The sequence below is a fragment of the Lissotriton helveticus genome, chromosome 12 (assembly GCF_964261635.1).
Source record: "Lissotriton helveticus chromosome 12, aLisHel1.1, whole genome shotgun sequence".
In the NCBI taxonomy this organism is placed as follows: domain Eukaryota; kingdom Metazoa; phylum Chordata; class Amphibia; order Caudata; family Salamandridae; genus Lissotriton; species Lissotriton helveticus.
The window spans coordinates 106,141,475-106,163,983 of NC_136073.1; the positions used below are offsets into that span (position 1 = coordinate 106,141,475).

General features: G+C 48.6%; 1 protein-coding gene across 1 annotated transcript in view; it reads left to right on the forward strand.

The window, feature by feature from the left end:
• Nucleotides 1-22,509, forward strand: part of CNTROB (centrobin, centriole duplication and spindle assembly protein) — a 442,502-nt gene that overhangs the window by 237,338 nt on the left and 182,655 nt on the right. Inside the window, 3 exon segments of the mRNA XM_078668775.1 lie at nt 466-702; nt 1,476-1,622; nt 1,919-2,052. Coding sequence (XP_078524901.1) covers nt 466-702; nt 1,476-1,622; nt 1,919-2,052 — 518 coding nt within the window.

Sequence of the window (22,509 nt, forward strand, 5' to 3'; positions counted from 1 at the left end):
CCAAATGTCAGAATAAAAGGGAAATTAGTAAGACAAACAGGTTGAATTAATATTTTATAGTTATTCGAGGTTCATGAGTACGAGCAAGTCGCATAACGTGCGAAATCTTGCTCCATCAGTACAAGTTCTTTGTTTAGTTTTTGTGTTTTCCAGTGTTGAGCAGCACTGAAAATAAATATTGATTTAAAGTGTACACTTCACATTGAATAGGCAGACTCTGTGATTTAGTACTGTGGTCACTATATAAATGCAGAATTGCAGTGTTTGGTGTCCTGAAATAGACTGAGTCTATTGTTTGAAGTGTCCAATTGATCAACCACAGGAAGACAACTCAAACTGCGCAGATTGAATGGCAGAATTGTAGATGTAAAACTTTGAGAACCCTGGCCGAGACACCCAGTGTCTGAGTTTGTTTTGTGTTTGAGGAGGAGGGAGTCTTTTAAATATTTTCATGTCCTGTCTTAGGAGAAAGAGAAGAGGATCCTAGTGCGTAGCCTGGAGTCGGAGAAGCAGCGTGAGCAGGTCCTGCAGTCCCAGCTGGACGAAGCAGTCTCGGCACTTCACCAAGAGCAGAAATGTCTGGAGACTCTAAGAGCCACGCTGGAGGAGGAGCAAGAATCCTGGGCCCGAAAGGAGAGGCAGCTGGAGGAACGTTATCAGGGACTGCAGGAGGAGTCTGAGAGACAGCTGGAGAGCGAGAAGGTGAGCTAAAAGTTGGAAGACCGGTTAAAACTAAAAGCTTTAACAAGCTGAGAGTTTTTTTGGTTACCTGGAAAGTGAAGGTCTTTCAATAGAAATGTTGGAAAAACAGATCATGGGCAGCAAGAGAAGTGTACCACAGCTGGACGGTCACAAGGGGAGGCTTGACCACATTTTCTCCGCATAACCCCTGGAAATGGTGCCTGTTCACAAGAAGGAAATCAGAAAATTGGTTGTTCCAAAGGAGGGATGGTACTTGAAGGTAACAGATGTAACTTCAAAAGAGGGAAGGTAAGGCTGCAATTAATAGCTTGTAGGAGGCAGTCTGGGATAGCTTTAACTCAAGTAATATAAACTATGATCAGAGGTGGGAAACAAAAAGAGCAACAACCTAAAGGGGACATGGGAGAAGTGCAAGGCTACTTTTTAGTTGTCAGGTGAAACTGACAGCTACTGATGGGAAGGTTTGACTTTGTGCTGGTTTGATAGTATAAAGTGAAGGAGAGGTTGTTTCGAGAGCAGCCTAAGTGTGCACTAAATGGACTAACCAGTTCCCTGATCATTGCAGGAGTGAAAAACTGCTATGAAGATGGCAGGCTGACTACCTAGGAATAGAGACGAGAAATAGACTCGACACATGTCATGAAGTTTCAAAAGAGAATACAGACAGATTACCTAAGCACAAGTAGTGGGGAAACTGAATAGAGCTCAAAGAGAGGGTCAGAGAGATGCAACGGAGAGGGGTTTGTCATCTAACCTGTGCACTCTCTTCCCAGGCTCGGTCCCAGAAGGATTCTCGACTGGCTCTGGATGCCAAGCAGACTGTGATATCTGTCCAAGGACAGGTGCAGAAGCTGGAGAGTGAGTTGGATGCTACCCGCCGGGAGAGGGATAGCCTCCAGATGGATATTACCCTATTGAAGGTAAATCTTCTCCTTCTGGAGCAGTGCCCCCTACTCCCGGGAACACTGGAAAAGGGAATCCTAGAATGTCTGGCGACTTGTCTTTTGTAGATCATTTTGTGGATACTGCTGAGTTAAAGTTCTCAGACATGGTTCTGAATACTGTTCTTTCGTATTGGAAGTATGGTGATACTCATAATGCTACTAATGATGCCCACTTTCCCTGTGTGCTATTTGTAGGGCATTCTTACCTCAGTACTGTATTAAAGGTAACACATTGCTGAAGCACCATGGAATGACTTTTTTCGATCCCTTAGGCGCGCCACGAGTCCCAGAAGATGAAGCTGGAATCTGAACTCAGGGTGGCTCTGGAGAAGCAAATTACAGAACGCCTGTCAGAGGTGCACAATGGCAATGCACGCCAGTTGGCATCAGTGCGTGAACAACACAGGTACAAATACATGTGAAGTGTTTCCACCCCAAGGAAACATTAGTTTGGTATGTTGTGTGGGGGCATTAGTGGTGCTCGTTCCTCAGTTATAAAGTGCTCCTCATAATTGCTTTATTGCTTGAAGGGGTTAGCCGGGTATACTAAATTGAATGGCCACTGCAGCATTAAGCTAATCTGCCTATTCCCCTGTGAACTTCAGGGCTGCCTTCAACTATGCAATAAGCAGTTCTTCAAGATTTTGGAGGGAAGAGTGGTAAGGATTGAACACAAACACTGGAGCTGCAGTACACAAATAGCACTATCTCAGGGAGATTTGGACAAACAAAAACCAATTTCACAAAGACTGATTGCCCCAGTATTGGAACTTTCATAGATTTCCATAGCTTGTATCATTCCCCGTCGTCGGAATGGGAGTCTCTGTAACAAAATAACATAGCAGTAGGTACAAAAGAGAAAGAAAAAAGGCCTAGACCTAATTTCCTTTTATAGCATATCCACCTTTTTTTCGCAAAAGAGACCAAAACTAAGCATTAGTCAATCAGAAGAGCCTCACCCCATAGAACCCTCCTGAGAGAACCTCAGAGCCTCAGATTTTGTATTTGAGGATTTTTTTCGGCATTTTTTCTTCAGGATTAAGTGTTTGTTCTAGAAATGTCTGACAAGGAGAGAAAAGCCCTTTTCAAGTCTTGTTCCACCTGTGGCAAGAAAAGGCTATATGTGGAAGACTGGCATAAGGGCTGTATATATTGCCTGTATCCAGATCATAAGGCCGCCTCACCTTCTCTTCGAAGACCCTCCGGGACCGTGAGGGTCGCCTCCTAACTTGGCTCCAGAAATAAAGTCAAGAAAGGAAACTCTTGTCAAGCGACAGTGAGGACTCTTCTTCTGCAACATCATCTAGAAGGTCAGTCAAGAGGGGTAGGGCTTCCCCTTCACCTTCTGTGGAGCGTCCAGTTAAGGCCTCAAAAAAGACCCCCGTGAGTGAGAGCCGGAGTCCTAGTAAATCTCCTCAACACTGTGTAAAGGAGAGGGAAGGACCATCTACACCTGCATCAGTGATGGAGACTGCTAAGACATTCAAGAAGCCATCTTCTGTCATCTGAGAAGTCGGAGAAAGGCTCCAAATCGTCGTCGACGCTACAGAAGACTCCGTCGACGAAGGAGTTTAAATCTCAGGTGGGAAAAGTTATACCGTCGACGGTACAGTCAGCGTCGACGGGAGCGTCGACTATAGTTACGTCGACGAGGGTGTAGACGTCGACAGCGGCGACGATGTAGTCTGTGGTGAGGACGACAGTGTCGTTGACTAGAGCTTTGGCGACCATGACTACAACGAGAGCGTCGACTGTCTCGTCCACAGCAGTGTCGACGATGCCCATCTCGTCGTCTACTATTCACCCGTCGACGGATCTTCTGTCGACTGCCTCGTCGACGAGTTTTTCTCGCTCAACACCATCGCCAACGGTACTGTCAACGATGTCGTCGACAGAGAAGATTACTATTTCCCTAAAAAGGATAAACCGAACATGACTTCTCCAAGGAGGGTTACCCCCTTGCCTCCCGCTCTGTTACTGGAGGAAGTAGAAGATTCTGATGGGGATGATCAGGACTCTTTTGGTTATGCACATAGTCCTTCTCAGTTGTTGGGGAAATGCCAGGAGACTGACTCTGAAGGTGAGTTTCTTCACGAATGCTCTTACCAGCAGTCTTATTAGCGTCAAGAGCGTAGGCCACAAGATGGTGTCAGTTCCTTCCTCCCTCTTGGCGGATCCCCATGGCATGTTGCAGGACTATAGGGCCAGATTTTCTCAGGCTCCACCTCCACCTCAATCTCCTGGTACTCAGGGCAATGCGGCTGGCGCTCCAGGCATTTCTCCCACGGATACAAGGGTCGGCGGTTCTCGTCCGCACGGACAACACAAAGGCCATGCACTACATAAACAAGGAAGGGGGTACCAGATCTCTTCTGTTATCTCAGAAAGCCCAGAAGATTTGGCAGTGGGCGATCCTACACAGAATATCACCGCAAGCAGAACACCTACCAGGAGTACTGAACGAAAAGGCAGACACTCAGCAGGCTGTCTTCAGTCAGCCATGAATGGGACCTGAACTAGACTATCTTGGAGATTTTTCATCGGTGGAGCAAACCCTCAATAGATCTTTGCCACCCCATTGAACAGAAAATGCCAGTCTTACGCAGATGGGTACACCATTGAGTCGTTGGGGCATGCGCTTTCGATAGCTTGGTCAAGAGCATTTGTGTACCCCTTCCCCCCCCCCCGTCCCCCCCCCCCCCCCCCCCCCCCTCCGGCTACTCAAGAAGATCAAGGCGGAACCATGCAAGGTGATCCTAATAGCTACCGCTTGGCTGAGGCAGTTCTGGTTCATGGAGCTGCACCTTTCTCTGGCCCCTCCACTTCCTTTACAGGTGATTCCGGATCTTCTCACGATGTCCCAAGGTCAGATTTGGCATCAGGATCCTCGTTCCTTACACCTGACAGCATGGCTACTGAGCAGCGAGAGTTCCTAAACCTTCACCTTTCGGATGAGATAAGGGAGGTTCTGTCTCAAGCCAGAGCCCCTTCCACTAACAAAACTTACCGTTTGAAATGGAAGAGATTTTGCATTTGGTGCCGGAGGAACGGGGTTGACCCTTTCTCTTCTCGGCCTCATCAGCTTCTTCCTTATCTCCTGTCCTTGGTTAAGACAGGATTGGCTCACTCCTCCATAAAAGTTCACTTGACAGCAATTTCTCGCTACAGGCGCACTGCATCTGGACCTTTCCTCTGGTCATCCAGGATTGTCAAGCAATTTCTCAAAGGCTTATTTCGAGTCTTTCCCCCGGTGAGGCCTCCGCCTCCCACATGGCATTTGAATTTAGTTCTCACACAGCTGATGAAACATCCCTTTGAACCGATTCATCGGGCAGTCATGAAATTTCTTTCGTGGAAACTGGCACTTCTTCTTGCTCTCACATCGGCAAGACGCATAGGGGAATTGCAGGCTCTCACAATACAGGAACCTTTTCTCCAGTTTAAAAGGAATACTGTAATTCCAAGGACTAATCAAAGGTTCATACCAAAAGTACCTTCAAACTTTCATCTCCATGATCCAGTGATTCTCAAATCTTTCTTTCCTCATCCTTCCACACCAGCGGAAAGATCACTACACTCTCTGGATGTTCAGCAGTGCTTGAAATTTTATCTGGATCGCACCAAGGGATTATGTAAATCTTCTCAATTATTAATCGCATTTAGTGCTCCTCGCAAGAGCCTCCCCCTGTCAGAGCAGGGTATTGCTAGATGGATCTCCGCTGCCATTCTACACTGTCACTTTGCAGCGGGCAAACCTCTACAAGGCAGGATTAGAGCACACTCCACATGATCCGTGGCATCCTCTACAGCTCTCTTTGCAGGAGTGCAGATCAGACATTTGCAGAGCTGCGACGTGAAGCAGCACACACACCGTCACGAAGCATTACTGCCTGGAGTCCTTGGCACAGGATGACACTGCTGTGGGCCAGGCAGTACTGAGGAACCTCTTCCATTGAGCGGTGAGCTTTCCCTACTACCCCTCCTTCCTATTTTACACATTTTGTATATGATTGTACTGATTACTGTCTCCATGTAAATGGAGGTATTTATTTGTTTCTTATGACAATATGAATACGGATGTATTTCAATATTTGTCACAAAATGCGTTTTATTACTTAATGCTAGCTACTCTGATACAAGCTATGGGAATCATTAACCATATCTGCTGAAGGCTGAGCTTTTCCAGGGGAGGAGGGTTGGCGCATGGGAATCTATGAAAGTTCCAATACTGGGGCAAGAAAACCAGTTACTTACCTGTAACTTTGATTCCCCAGTATTGGTAACTTTCATAGATTCCCATGCGCCCACCCTCCTCCCCTGGAAAAGCTCAGCCTTCAGCAGATATGGTTAATGTTACACAACGGCTACGAAAATCTGAGGCTCTGAGGTTCTCTCATGGGGGTTCTATGGGGTGAGGCTCTTCTAATTGGCTGATGCTTAGTTTTGGTCTCTTTTGCAAGAAGAGGTGGATATGTTACAAAAGGAAATGAGGCCTAGGCCTTTTTTCTTTCTCTTCCGTACCTACTGCTATGTTATTTCATTACCGAGACTCCCTTTCCGACGACGGGGAATGATACAAGCTATGGCAATCTATGAAAGTTACTAATACTGGGGAACCAAAGTTACAGGTAAGTAACTTGTTTTCTTTCTGGTTTTCTGCAAGGAAAATAGCCAGACCCTTCCAATGTTTATCAAAGCCAGGCAACCTCTGCAATCCCTTGGCCCTCCATCTGTAGCATCTTCTGCCACATACTTGTCCTTTGTAGCAAAGGAAATAAAGCCCTGCCTTGAAGACCATTTCAAATTGAATCTATCACAGTATATAATCTGATAACTTAGTCAAGCAAATACCTTGTGGGCGCTAATCCAGGTTTGTGTGAGGGGGGAAAAATGGAGCAGGTGCAAAGCAAGGCACCCATGATCTAGAACATGTATTGCTCAAGACTGTGCTGATTAGTCTCTTATTTAGGAATGCACTAAAGATGCACAATTTTAAAGAACATTGAATCATGACAAGCTAATCCACCTTTGCTCTCAAAATACAGCTTCCCTTCCATTCACTGACTATCTTTGCCTTTGACAGTACAGTGCCCTGCTGCTTGTCTAGATTTGCTCTATACAAATACCACATAAATACATTTACATTAGGAAGAAAATTGGAGAATTTGATGCCCTTGAAGGATGTGCTAGTTAGAAGCACTGATCCACTAAATCCTATTGCCTGCTTACGAGGAAGTACAAGCAAAGCACACCAGTATATCAGACCTAGATATCTGGCAAAAAGCCTGGCCCATGATGGATGTCCCTTGCAAGGAGAATCTTTTGGTGTTTTTTAAAGGCAGTGTGGGTACCTGGAATTTGGAGAAGGGTGCTGGAGAATGAGGGGGTATGAGCGGGAAAGATTTCAAGATTCTTAGGGTGCAACCATAGAAAGATGGTTCTGATAAGGAACTGGCGCCGAGGTCAACTTCGCCCCGACGTCACAGAAAAGATCATGTCCCACCATCACTGTCGAATCCGGGTTCTCCAGTGAAGGTTGTTTCACCCGAAGTCTCCATCGATCACCGCGCCGGCTCCTTCTACGGATTTGTTCCATTCTCCGGATCAGAGTGAAGATCAACCTGGACAGGAAGATCAGGAGCAGCCAGAAGAATTTCAGTTATCGGCGCCAAGTGGCCCAACTCAAGGAATACCGGCTTCGGGTGCAGTGCCAGGAGTTTACCATCCTTTCCCTGCTCCAGGGCAAGACCCTTCGCATTACCTTAATGCTATGTATGGGGTATTTGCAAGGGCTATGTACCCCTCTGGTGCACCTTTGGGTCCCATGGGTCCATTAGCTTACAATTTGGGGGTTCCTCAGGCCTATTCCCAGGCCCCTTTTATGCCCTTTCTTCCGACAGCGCATTCTTGCAATTTCCCGGCGACGAGGGCTCGGCGCAGTTCCAAGCTACACCGGTGCGGTCTGTTCAGCCTCATTCGGTGCAAGCGGCGCCGTCTGAGCCGTGTTCGACGCCGGTCCCGAATCCGACGGAATCGGTTATGGATCCGTCGACGCCTGTGCCAAGGATTCACTCCAGGAGGGAGGCCCAAAGGGTCTTAGAAGAGGAGCGTTATCGACATGAGGTGGAAGGTGAGCTACCTGATTCAGAGGACTTCTTTGCTGAATTAGGGGAGGCCAGTGGCCTTGACGTTTCCCCTGAATGGGCGTTTTCCTCTGGTTCAGATGCTCCATCAAAGGATGTAGCCCCCATCATGTAGTTGTAAGAAAGGCGACTGAATTATTGGACATTACACTCCCTACCACTGAGTTCAAATCTAATATATCGACGGAGGTATTACATTCGCCATCCTCGGTTGTTGAGCCTCTCTTGCCTTTCAACGAGGCAATTCTTGAACCTGGGCTAGAGGTTTGGAAGAAACCTTTGTCTGCGCCTGCAGTCCATGTCTATAGCACGGAGATATAGGGTGATGCCTGGCGACCCAGAGTTTTTATCTGCTCACCCTTTACCTGAAAGCCTAGTGGTTCAGGTAGCATGCTCCAAGAGGTCTTCGGGAGCTTTCCCTCAAGTTCCAGATGACAGGAAATCTAAACCAGTCTACCAAAAAGGTATTTTCCTCTGCGAGCATGGCGTTGAAATCTACGAGAGCAACCTGCTTGATAGGAAGGTATATCCATGCCTTGATGGACTCCTCAATCAATCAAATCATTTGTATAGCGCACTACTCACCCGGGGGGTCTCAAGGCGCTGGGGGGGGGGGGGGTTCGCTACTGCTCGAACAGCCAGGTCTTGAGCTGCTTCCTGAAGGCCAGGTGGTCTTGGGTCAGGCGGAGGTGGGTCGGAAGGGAGTTCCAAGTCTTGACGGCCAGGTAGGAGAAGGACCTTCCTCCCGTGGTGGCTCTTTGGATGCGGGGGACGGCGGCGAGGGCGTGGCTGGTCGATCGAAGCTGGCGTTTGGGAGCGTAGAAGTTGAGGCGACTGTTGAGGTATCCTGGGCCTTGGTTGTGTGGGCTTTGTGTGCGTGGGTGAGGAGCCGGAAGGTGATTCTCTTGTTGACCGGGAGCCAGTGCAGGTCTCTCAGGTGTCCGGAGATGTGGCTGCGGCGGGGGATGTCCAGGATGAGTCTTGCTGAGGTGTTCTGGATCTGCTGGAGTCTCTTCTGGAGTTTGGCGGTGGTTCCGGCGTAGAGGGAGTTGCCATAGTCCAGGCTGGTGGTGACGAGGGCTTGGGTGACCGTCTTCCTGGTCTCGGTGGGGATCCATCGGAAGATCTTACGTAGCATGCGAAGGATGTTGAAGCACGACGAGGAGACAGCGTTGACTTGTCTGGTCATGGAGAGGGAGGAGTCCAGGATGAAGCCCAGGTTGCGTGCGTGGTCTGTGGGTTTGGGTGCGCTGCCCAGGGCGGGGGGCCACCAGGAGTCGTCCCAGGCGGAGGGTGATGATCCCAGGATGAGGACTTCCGTCTTGTCCGAGTTCAGTTTCAGGTGGCTGTTCGACATCCATTTGGCTACGTCTGTCATCCCTTCGTGGAGGTTGGCTTTGGCGGTGGCGGGGTCGTTGGTGAGGGAGAGGATCAGCTGGGTGTCGTCGGCGTAGGAGATGTTGAGGTTGTGCTGGCGTGCGATGTCTGCGAGGGGGCTCATGTAGACGTTGAAGAGTGTTGGGCTGAGCGAGGAGCCTTGAGGAACGCTGCAGATGACTTTGGTGGTCTCCGAGCTGAACGGGGGGAGGCGGACTCTCTGTGTCCTTCCGGCGAGGAAGGAGATGATCCACTCAAGAGCCTTCTCCTGGATTCCGACGTTGCTGAGGCGCTGTACTAGGGTACGGTGGCAGACAGTGTTGAAGGCTGCGGAGAGGTCCAGGAGGATGAGGGCCGCTGTTTCTCCGTTGTCGAGCAGGGCTCGGATGTCATCGGTAGCTGCCATCAGGGCGGTCTCGGTGCTGTGGTTGGCCCGGAAGCCAGACTGCAAGATGTCGAGGGAGCCGTTCGTCTCGAGGAAGGTGGCCAGTTGCTTGTTGACGGTCTTCTCGATGACTTTTGCCGAAAACGGGAGCAGCGAGATGGGGCTGTAGTTCTTGAGGTCGGTGGGGTCGGCTGATGGTTTCTTAAGTAGAGCGCTGAGTTCGGTGTGCTTCCAGCTCTCCGGGAAAGTGGCGGTGTCGAAGGAGGTGTTGATGATGTCCCGCAGGTCCTTGTTGAAGACGTGGTGAGGGCAGGGGTCGGTCGGAGATCCGGAGTGGATGTAGTTCATTGTGCGGATGGTGTCTTCGGTGCTGGTCTGGGTCCAGGCGCGGAGGGTGGTGGTGGGGGGCGCTGGTTCGGTCGTGGCGTGAGTCGGTTGGGTGCTGAAGCTGTTGTGTATGTCCGCGATCTTGTTGTGGAAGTAGGAGGCGAGGGAGTTGCAGAGGTCTTGCGAAGGGGTGATGTTGTTTCCGGCGTTGGGGTTGGAGAGCTCTTTCACGATGTTGAAGAGTTCCTTGCTGTTGTGTGCGTTGTTGTCCAGTCTTTCCTTGAATGCTGTTTTCTTGGTGGCGCGAATCAGTTGGTGTTTTCGGGTGGCGAGCTTGAGGGCAGTCATGTTGTCCGGTGTTGGGTCTCTGCGCCAGGTTATCTCGAGTGCTCTGCAGTTCTTCTTGGAGCTCTTGAGTTCGTCGTTAAACCATGGGGCTTTCTTGCTGCCGGGTCTGCTCGGCGGGGTCTTCAGAGGGGCGAGGTCGTCTGCGCAGACGCTGATCCATTTCGTGAGGTTGGTGGCCGCTTGGCTTGGGTTCGTTGTGCTGGTGGGAGGGTTCTTGCTCAGGGAAGCGGCGAGCTGGTCTGCAGTGATCTTGTTCCAGCTTCTGCGGGGAACCTGTTGCTGGTGATGGTGGAGCGTGGTCCTTCTGAAGCTGAAGTGGACGCAGCTGTGGTCCGTCCAGTGGAGTCCCGTGGCGTGGCTGAAGGCGATGTCCTTGCTGGAAGAGAAGACCGGGTCGAGTGTGTCCGGCGTAGTGGGTGGGGGTGGTCACCAGTTGCTTGAGTCCGAGGTTGGAGAGGTTGTCCAGCAGGGTGGTGGTGTTGCGGTCGTTGTTGTTCTCCAGGTGGAAGTTGAGGTCCCCGAGGAGGATGTAGTCGGCGGAGGGGAGGGCGTGTGGGCTGATGAAGTCGGCGATGTCTTCGCTGAATTGTGTGCGTGGTCCCGGGGGTCTGTAGATGAGGGTGCCTCTGAGGGTGGTCTTGGGGTTGACGTGGATCTGGAAGTGCAGGTGTTCGGCGGGTGCGAGGGTATCGTCGGTGTCAGTTGTGATGCGGATGGTGTTCCTGTGGATGATGGCGATGCCTCCTCCTGTCTGGTTGATGCGGTCCCTCCGGATGATCTTGTAGCCGTCCGGGATGGCGATGGCGATGTCCGGCGCTGAGGAGTCGTTCATCCAGGTTTCCGTGAGGAAGGCGACGTCTGGGGCTGTGGTGTCGAGCAAGTTCCAGAGCTCTGTGGTAAATAAATAAATAAATAATACCTCTATTTTTGACTAGATATAACAATAACAGATAGCTCAATAAATAAGAGTCAAGATTCGAGGTAGTAGGAGTTTGCAGGTTTAATACAGCATAAAGGACAGGAACAGGACAACCTGCACGGGAATAGGATGGCAGCGCTGCCTGGGGCAGGGACAAAGGAATGGTAACTTTTAATAACCGTGCACAAGTATATATACTTAAACAAAATACATGGTATTCAATACAATAGGCGTAGCAGTGGGCAGGGCCTGTAGCAGTCGCGAAAGATAAGGCTGAAGTGGGTGTAACAAGAGGCGTATACATAGACATGTGATGTAAACGTAACAGAATATGTCATAAATGGGGCGGAAACATGGAGGGGGCTACCTAAGGAGCCGGGACCTCTAACCTAGTGGTGCGCGCAAACTGACAATGACGTGTTACTAGGAAGAAGCTGGGGGCTATGACTTCTGCGCTAGGAGGAGAGACGAAAGTCTGGAGAGTCAGAGCGACATGTACCTAAACACTATCTAGTATCTGATGTTTAGAGAACATGTTGATAGAATCCAAAAGTTATCAGGGTAAAGGCTAACAGACTCTAAGACTGGTGCATGCATTATTCTACATGTAGTGCGTGTTGAGGAATATTAAATGACCATTAATACAGTATTTCTCTTACATGGAGACGTAAAGGCTAGACGATGACAAACTATTGATGCGATTCAGTAGCTTAGGAATGCAGAGAAGGAGAGCTGGACTGATAACTAGAATCATAACATACTCTTGGCAGACTGACAGGCAGAGCCAGGCCGAGCCGGGCACTGTGAGGCAGGAAGTAAGTGAAGGGTCAGGGATACAGGTGGGGGCTGTATCGCTCCTCGGAGAGGGTTCAGGAGACAGGAGCTGAATCTGAGTCCGGGCCCTTTTGAGGCCTAAAAACGGGGATTTTACAATGAAATAACGTGCACACTGTGAAACGTGGCAACATAACTTTACATAGGCCTAATACTCGTAGCTTTCACGAGAACTGGAAACTGGCATACTAGAGATGGACACAGCTGTAGTTGCGTCTTTAATCGATCATGGGGAATACATATGCATATTAATCATGCACATACAACATAACATGAGGAACACGTAGGGACACAGAACATGGCAAAATTTACTTTTCCACAGCTCGACGGCGTGTCTGTGGACGGAGCGGGTGTTGAGCAGGATGCACTTCAGGTGGGTGCTGCTGGAGTTCGGCTTGGTGGGTGCTGGTGTGGCGTGGGTCCGGTTGCAGGTGAACTTGCAGGAGTGGCAGCTGAAGGGTCCGTGGGTGCGTCTCGGTGTGGCTCGGTAGCAGCCCGGGGTTCGGCCGGTGTTGAGTGCGTTGAGTTCGGCGGCGTCGTAGGTCCGTCGGGTCGGCTTCCGTCGGTGGTGGCCAGGGGTCCTGGCTCTGGGCGCGGTCCAGGCGCGGACGGGCGCAGACGGGCTTACCTTTGGCGCGCCTTCGGCGCGCTTAGGGCGCGCCCGCTGCGCGTCAACGCTGCACGTTCGCACGGTCTCCATATATGGCGAAGTGCGAGGGAGGGCGGAGCAGCTGGGAGGCGTGAGCGGGGAGGGCACAGAAAGAAAGGGGGCGTGGTTTACAACGGAGGCGGGAAGCGGGGAGCGGGGCGGGAGGAAGCCGGGGGAGCGAGAACAGGGGGACAGGCGGTAAAATTTACAACAAAACAAAAGACAATCTCAGAAACAGCAAGGGGCACACAGCAAGGAAAACGGGGCACAGGAAACTAAAATAACAGCGAACACAGCACTAGACCTTAGGAGACCACGCCGCTCGGTGGCAGGGGGCGTGGTCAGACGGCGGCGGCAGGGTCAGCGAGGGTGGCGGGAGGCACACGCAGCAGCTGGTGGCCGTGCGGCGCGGGGGTGTCCTAAGCTAGCTCCTCTAAACAGTTGCTGCCTAAACTGTCTGAGTAAGACAGGAAGAACTTTCAGGAAGTTTTGAACGATACCCAGGCTGCTGCACGTCAAGTCATTCAGAGTGGACTTGATACAGCTGACTCGTGGCAAGGATTATGGGTTCTGCAGTGGCTACGAGAAGGGGTGCTTGGTCGAAGTCTACAGACTTTTAAACAGATGTGCAAGCTACTCTGTTGGATTTACCATTCGAATGATCAGGACTATTTGGTAAGAAAGCAGACGCTGCCCTAGAGAGGTTTAAAGATAGCGAAGCTATGGCATAATCACTTGGCTTACAAGCTCAGTCTAGAGGTTCTTTTCGTAAATACAGAGGATTTGGGAAGTCATCCTTTAGTTTATACGGCCAACCTCGTCAGCAACAGCAACAATACTCTACAAGTCGTATAGCGGAAAAAGTAGAGGTCGTTCACGAGGCAGTCAGCCCTCCTCCTCTTCCTCTACCTCCCCTCTTATCACCACAGCAAAGCAGCCCTAGATTCCCCATTCTGGATCATGTTGGTCCTGTAGGGGGTCGGCTTACCCATTTTCTTCAGGATTGGAAATCTGTCACTACAGACCTTTGGGTTCTCAATCTTGTGGAAAATGGGTATGCTCTTCCCTTTCGGGAATTCCCTCCAAATTTCCCTCCTTGCCAAGGGGCTTGCTCAGAAGAACATCTTCTTCAGGAGGAAGTTCTGACCTTGCTAAAGAAAGGTGCTATAGAGGTGGTTCCAGAGCAGGAGAGGGGTCAGGGATGCTACTCCTGGAATTTCCTGATTCCCAAGAAGGACGGCAGATTATGTCCAATTCTGGATCTCAGGGTCTTGAATCTTTATCTGAAGCAAGAGAAGTTCAAGATGCTCACCCTTGCGCAGGTTCTTCAGGCACTGTTGCAAGAAGATTGGATGGCGTTGATCGACTTGCAGGATGCATATTTTCATATTCCCATTCTGAAGGCGCACAAGAAGTATCTCCGTTTCATGGTGAGTTCATAACCTTATCAGTTTGCGGTCCTTCCGTTTGGACTTACTCCTGCACCTCGAGTCTTCACCAAGGTGATGGCGGTGGTGGCAGCCCATCTCAGAAGATCGGGGATTCAAGTTTTTTCCCTATCTGGACGATTGGCTGATCAAAGCGGAGTCGCCAGAGGGTTTGCCATCATCTGCAAGTGACAACCCAGTTGTTGTACAGGTTGGAGTTTTTGATAAATGTACCCAAGTCTCACCTGGTGCCCTCAAAGCGCAACCTGTTAATACGGGCAGTACTGGACACTACTGTCTGTCGTGCATTCCCTCCGCCTCAAAGGATTCTCGACACTCAGGAAATGATTCCCTTGTTTTACAATGGAGCGGTCGTTCCAGTCCTGAAGGTCCTCCGTCTGCTCGGTCTGATGGCTTCCTGCATTCTGTTGGTCAACCATGCACCCTGGCACATGAGGGCGCTCCAGTGGTGCCTCCGCAGGCAGTGTTATCAGCACAACGGAGATCTCAGGGAGTCATTGAGGATCTCCAGAGAAGCTGCAGCGGATCTGTCTTGGTGTAGCGTAGAAGGCAATCTGTTTCAAAGAAAGCCTTTTCATCTTCCTCCATCGGTTGCCACAGTGAAAACTGATGCATCCACTCTAGGTTGGGGTGCTCATCTGGGGGATCTGGAGATCAAGGATGTTTGGTCTTAAAGAAAGGTTGCTTCATATCAACCTTCTAGAGTTGCTGCCGCTCAAGGCCTTCCTTCCTCCCTTCCCTTTGCGGTCAGTCGGTTCAAGTCCTGACGACAACACTACCGCGATGTGGTATGTCAACAAACAGGGAGGAGTAGGGTCGCAGTGTCTCTGCAGAGAGGCTCTGCGTCTCTGGTCCTGGGTTCAGGACCATCAGATTTGTCTGATGGCAAATCATCTGGCCGGAGTCCTGAACATGCATGCAGACAGTCTCAGTCGACAGTTCTAGGCCGACCACGAGTGGAGACTTCATCCAGAGGGGGTTCGTCATGTCTTTCGGATGTGGGGAACTCCTCAGGTGGACTTGTTCGCCACTCACGAACGCTCACTGCCCGTCATTCTGGAGTCTTCAGTATCCGATGCAGGAAGCCTTGGGGGATGCGTTTCAGTTGAGTTGGGGTTCACAACTCCTTTACGCATTTCTTCCCATACCCTTGATTCCTCTGGTTCTGAGGAAGATTCGCCAAGACCGGTCCCAAGTCCTATTGATCGCCCTGGGTTGGCCAAGAAGGGTGTGGTACACAGATCTCCTCGTGCCCCCCGCTCCGTCTCCTTCTCAGGGCAGACCTCCTCTCTCTCGGATGGAGGGGCAGGTTCTACACCCCCACCTCCAGAGCTTACACCGTCATGCCTGGAGATTGAACGGGGCAACCTGAGTTCTTTTTCTCTCCCGCCTGACGTGGTGGATGTTATTCTCGGTTGTATGTCTAAACAATTACTGCCTAAACCACGGCTTCCTCAACCACGAAAGCCTGACCACGAGATATTCTCAACCACTACCTTTTTAAACACGACTTAGTAAACCACGAAATGAAAACATCTTGTGTTTGGCCAGTAGATGGCACTATTGTAATCACAACACTTGCGTGAACCACTCGTAAAAAATAAACTGATCTAAATCTACTATATTTTATTTTTTTTACAACTCGTACCATTAGCTTTTTTTCCCCCCTTTTTTTGGGGGTGGAGACCCCCCACACCCCCCCTAATGTTTCCTTAATTCTCAGGAGTGACGTTATACAGGAGCGGAGGGTAGTGGAGAGACTTGTGGTTCAGGAAAGTCGTGGTTCCGGCTTCGTTGTTCTGGTAAGTCGTCAAAAAATTATCGTTAAGGATGTTTCCCGTTATTCTTAGCCAGGCGACTTTCCACCAAGTCAATCTATTCTTATAGATGGTCCAAATTTGTTTCATGGTGTGGAGAGAATTCTATTGACCCCTTAAGGGCTTGTTTGTCCAACATACTTCAGTTTGCTCTTTCTTTGGCCCAGCAGGGTTTTGCTGTTGCAACTGTAAAAGGTTATTTATCGGCCTTGTCGGCATTCCTTTGTTTGCCGGACCAGCCGTCTTCAAGTCACCGATTGTGTTACGTTTTATAAAGGGTCTTATCCTACTCCATTTATTGTGCCTCAATCTGACTTGAATCCTGTTTTAACCTACTTGATGATTTCACCTTTTGAACCTTTACACAAGTGTCCCATGAGACTTCTGTCTTTTAAGACTTTTTCTTGTAGCAATTACCTCGGCAAGGAGGGTAAGTGAGCTTCAAGCTTAGTTCAAAGCCCCCATTCTTGACCATTCATGCTGAAAGAATGGTACTCAGGACCAGGGCTGCTTTTCTGCCTAAGGTGGTAACTCCCTTCCAACTGGGGCAGTCCATTACCCTTCTTAACTTCTATCCTCCCCCTCACCCTTCCAAGGAGGAAGAGCGGCTTCACCGCTTGGACCCTAAGAGGGTGGTGAGCTTTTATCTCGATAGAACTAAAGACTATCGTGTGGATGACCACCTCTTTGTTGGATTTGCTGGCTGCAAGAAAGGAAGAGCGGTGCACTAGCGCGCGCTATCAAGATGGATTATCCTGTGCATTAAGATCTGCTACGCCCTGGCTGGTAAGGAACCTCCAGAGGGTATAAGAGCTCACTTTACTAGAGCAAAGTCTTCTACATCTGCTTTGTCTAGGGGTGTTCCTGTAGAGGACATTTGCAGAGCGGCAACTTGGGCCTCCCTCCACACTTTCACGAAGCATTACTGCTTAGATTCCGAAGTGAGGAGGGACGGCCATTTTGCTCGTTCTCTTCTTCAGGATTTTCTGGTATAGAAGAGTGGACACCCTCCTCCGGGAGAGGGGACTGCTGTGGGACTCTATTCACAAGGTGAGGAATCCACTGGCAGATGTATCCATCAGAAGAACAAGTTACTTACCTTTGGTAATGCTTTTTCTGATGGATACAGTATCTGCCTGTGGATTCCTCACTGACCCACCCGCCTCCCCGTTGTCCACTCTTCTATACCTGATAAGTGTATATTTGTGATTTTCAAATGAAGTGTTTAATTGTTCATTGCTTATTGCATTGATTTCACACTGTGTTGGTCCGAATACTGTGTACTATGTATACTGTGCCTATTTATGTCGGTCCGTCCGTGTGCCTCGGACCTATTATGGATCCAGTGACTTCCGCGGAGTCGTACCCTCTGACGTCGTCCATGACCTCGCCGGCGTGGAGAGCTACAAAAGTTTCCGATTGGCTGCTGCGCAGGGGATATTCACACTGTGAGGAATCCACCGGCAGACACTGTATCCACCACAAAAAGTGTTACTTTACTAAAGTAACTTGTTCTTTAGGGCCCTAGTTTTAAGCACCAATTGTCAGGCTCTTGCATGGCTCTGCGTTTCGACGCGGAATAGTTGTGTACAGAACTGTTGTCAGTGCGCATGGGTGGCACTTAAGTACTCTCTGTGACGTCATCTCAGCGCCTACGACGCCAGTGACGAACGTGGAGCCGCAGGGCACCATCTACTGTCGCGCAGAGGTACTGCTAAGCAGAAAAACTTTCTGGATCTAGTCTGACGCCTGGGGATATTCTAAGGTAAGGAACCATCACTAACTAATGTCTTACAGATATATTGTTACACAAGTAAGTAACTTGTGCTTCACGTATTTTAGCTGCGCTTACAAGTGCCTTAGTGATGGTTGATATTGCTTTAATTGTTCAAATAGCGATAGTTACAATGCTTCGGATGAACGTTTCAGCATCTGGTAAATATTCTAGCCGACGGTTTTATAATGGGTAAGTCGAACCTCCCTTTTACCGGTTAAGGTACTGGTTGCCAGAGTTGTGTGGCACCCGGTGATGGGTAGACACTTAGTTCAGAGGACATATGTGTCATAATGATGCGTCTCTACCATATTTATGTGGCATTGGTAAAATACAGTGAAACAGTGCATGCAGCGTGTTTGTCTCTGATGCCGGATTGTGCTGATCCTATGTGTACTTAAAGAGATCAGTACGGGTTCATGATCAAGAAACAAAGATTGCTTTTGGTGTCCGCGCTAGCAGTGATGATTACACGCTTCTAGGGAGCATAACGCTCTGTGCTCTCCTTACTGTGCAAACAGTTTTTTTAAAAGAAAGCAGTTGCTTGGTTTACCTTCACAGCAGTGAAATTCGCCTCCAACGGGGGATGGGCGACTGGACTCGCTATGGGGAAGAGAGAAAGGTTTCTCATATTTACATGTTCGGTCCATGCTGAGTGCGGAGTTCTTTTTCGCCGCGCGCAGCGTGGCATACCTTTGGGGAGTCTCTAGAACAACTTGTTATGGCGCCGCCTGCCGTGCCTCGGTGACGGCTGTGGAGCTTTTTTATAGACATTTTTTACATTAAGAATAGTTGAGACTTGCGTTCAATTGTGAAGAGAAAGGAGAACGGTATCCTCAGTCTGATTAAACCTAATAGTGGAAAAAATATATCGTCCTTTCACAAAGATTATCAGATGTTGTTGTTCACGGCAAGATCGGTGTACGTGCGCTTTATAAATCATTTTTAACATTAACATCGTAATTTCTTTTCTATTCGTTGGAGCTTTATTTGGAGTCAGCATAGTTGAAAGACTTTCGTTCGGTCTTTGAGAAGGGTCTTTTTTCCATTCTTAGAAATTTGCAAACAGGGGTTAATGACAAATTCTAGTTTTTTAACAGGCAGTCTGTCCGATGTTGTTCACGGCGAGGTAGTGATTTCTTTGAGATGGGTCGAGCGGGCATCTATGTTTGTATGACGTTTGCTTGCATTGTCTGTTGCTATTCGGACAGTGTGGCAATATTTGTTATCCAGTATTATGGGTATCTTTCATAGATTCACATGCCTGAATCATTCCCCGTCGTCGGGGTGGGAGTCACCGGTATATAATAACAGTAATGTCATATAGACATATACATACTAATAGGCCAGAGGCCTCACATTAGTAACCTATCCAAGTCCTTTTGTAAAAAGAACCAAACTTTGGCCAGGAGCCAATCAGCTACTACCACCCTCTAGAACCTTCCTGGAAGGAGCCCTAGTCCCTCAGATTTTCTACCGCACGTCGTGCTAAGGGAGTCTCCACTGAGCTCTGCTCAGTTTTCTGATATTTTTGGATATTTTCCATATTTTTCTCTTCAAAATTACTCTTGTGGAGGAGTGCTAGAGCAGCTATGTCTACCACTCCTAAAAAAGGGCTCTTTAGACCCTGTGCCTCGTGTAGTAAGCTGAGACTGCACGTGGATGACAAACATGAGGACTGCCTCTACTGTCTCTATCCTGAACATTCTGCCAAGGATTGTAAGGTCTGCCGCACTTTCTCTGTCAAGACTTTAAAGACAGAGAAGGTCGCCTGCTTCTGTGGCTTCAGAGACTAAAGGACAAGGATCAAGCAGTCTCCTCAGGTGAGAGCGAGTGTTCCTTCAGGAGCTCACACTCCTCTGCCAAAATGCCAAGTCAGACATCTCCAGGTCCGTGGGAGGTGCTGATAGAGATCGGGGGGTCACCTGACCAATAATTTCACCATATAGTTTTCGGGCCCATAAATTTCAATTCACCATATACATTAATCGAGCGACCTCACAAATCTACCACCAGCATCCTAATTCCTTCCTGTTGTATTCTAGTGTACCCGACTTACCATCGACCGTTACGGGTACCTATGACCACAATGGATCAGGGAGCTAGCTGTGAAGAAAGGCAGGCAAAATACAAACCCAACTTTAAAATACCTTTGATATTCATCAAATGACCACGGACAACTGGGAAGTTTTAAGAATTTTATCTAGAAATCAGTTTCGGAAATCATAAGGTTTACAGTCAAAAGACAGTCGATAATCAGGATAACGAAAATAACATAACCATAAAGAAACAATGTAAGGGTAATCATTTAAGTTTGTAACTGGAGTAACAGGGAACACGCTAAGTGGTCTTAAACTGAAACTCAAGAATAGACATCTATAAATGAGCAAACTATTTGCATGTACTAGAATTATACTATTGGAACGTACTTCATGAAAATGGGTAGAAATTAGGAATCCTATACATCTATCAAAAGGGGTAAAAGTGAAACACGCTAATATTCTAATATGATTATTTCAAGAATAGAATTCAGGAGAAAATTATAAACCACATTTATAATTCATAGACAGTATGGAAATAATGTGCTCTAAAAGGTAGGGTAACATAGGAACATACTATGAGAATAAAAGTCAATAGGTTTTCATATTGGCAGACTGCGGAAAGCATGGAAAATATAACATGTGCAAAGGTATGTCTTTATTGAAGCAAAGACAGGAAAATAGAAAGGTGCAGTATAGAGTTTCAGCCCTATCTATATATTTACCTAGAATGGTGTGAGAACCAACCCTGGCCACGGATCAGTCAAGGACAGGAAATACCCCAAGGAATAGCGGTCATCAATGGGACAGCAGGTGCAGAATGGACACCCCAGGACAGGACAGGAAACCCAGATTAGGATCAGGACAGGACCACCAAGGCACGACCAGCACCCGCAGTTCGGAAGCAACGCCTGCGCTCCACCCTCTCTGCAGCTATCAGTCAGAACCCCGATTGGGTTAGCGAACTCCCCAGCAAAGTGCTCCGCCAGCACTTAAGGTTTAGTAAAACCTTTAAAGTCTATGGTCAAATTCGGACAGAGTGCTCCGCAGCACCTCTGTATTCAGTCACCTATTGAGTGCGTTGGGTCAGTGACAGGTCAGCTATTCAGACAAGTCTGACAAATTCTATAGCTAAACCTAGGCTAGATGTACTATTTTCGGGTCAGTGTACCACCCCCCAATGTTGCAAAGTGTCCGAATCCCCAATTTCGATTGGTCCCAAAGTAGGCTAGGTTAACACACCAATCAGAACAGACTACTGTAAGCCTAAATTATCATGTTAAGGGTTCCCATGAGAAGTCGCACTGAATACAATAGGAAGAATACATTGTTAATAAAGTAACAGTTTTCAGTTTCTCTGGCTGGGTGAAGGTGCATCTTCCCAGGCACATCTTGGCAGCGACTTTTTCTTGGCGCTGTGTCAATGCCACCTCGCTACTTCTGATTCTGCACGGTACTGCACTCCAGTACGGCCTCCCAAGCACCCCATCACCCCTCCATACCGAGGATACATGAAAAGTAAGCGAAAACAAATTAAAACATAGAAATAAATGAATAAACTACATAACATGATTGTGTACTTATGATTTATCACTATAAAAATATACTATGCAGTTATGGTTTAGTGCAATACACAATAACACGATAGCATCTGCACAAGCTTCACCATGTTACACCAGCAGCCATCTTGTGGCTATTACGCATGCGCACCCTTTCCCTCCAAATCACAACTACGTCACGTCACGTGAGTATGACTAACGCATGCGCAGAAGCAATATTCTAAACGGCGGCCATTTTTAGAAACATATATTAATCGTATTAGTAAAACACATAGGCAAGCATCCCTAGGATACATGTATATAGTAAAAATAAAGGAAAATTAGTACAACATACAAATTTTGTTACCGGGTTATGACAGATTCGAGGTTCATGACTCAAGCAAGTTGCGTAACATGCAAATTCTTGCTCTATCAGTGCCACCTCAAAAGAAGACTCCGTCTTCAGAGGGTCATTCAAAAGCCATGACAGTTAAGACTTCTCTTCAGGAAACCAACGTTAAGAAGTCTGTGCTGGTGTCTTTTGCCTTGCCTGTGACAGCGTCGACAGTAACCATCTCTACGACAACAGCTTCAACCTTCACCACCTTGTCGACAACTACCTCAGCATCGTCGTCGACGGGTAGGTCGATTTCCTCAATAATTCCTGGCAAAAAAGCGTCGACGACGCCTCCGTCGATGATAGTTTCCGCGTCGGCTAAGTAGAAACCATCGTCGTCGACGAAGGTCCCATCGACGACCACCTCGTCGATGATGCCATCGCCGACTAAGCCACCGAGTAAGCCTTCGTCGACAAAGCCGTCGACTAAGCCGTCGACAGCAGCACCAGCGTCGACTAAGCCATCGACTAAGAAGCCATCGTCGACGACTCTATCGCCGTCGTCGACTAAGACTACAGAGAGGTCTGCTGTGGCTGACAGCATCCCACCGCTGATGACTTCCCTGTCGACGGAAGAATCTATTTATACACACTTCAAGATGTCAACGCGTACTCTGACGCCAGAGACTACGTCTCCTAGCAAGGTCCAGCCACTGCTGCCGGTCCACTTACTGGAAACTGAGGATTCTAATGATGGTGTCTTGTTCCACACTGCAACAAGTCCTTCACAGCTCAATGTAAAGGTCCAGGAGATTTCGGACTATGAAGACCTTGGTCAGGTAGAAGTACCATGCCAGGAGGAATATCAACCGCCTCCTCCTCCACAGCCTATGGTGTGCCTCCCGGCCTCAATAGTCACAGACCTTCA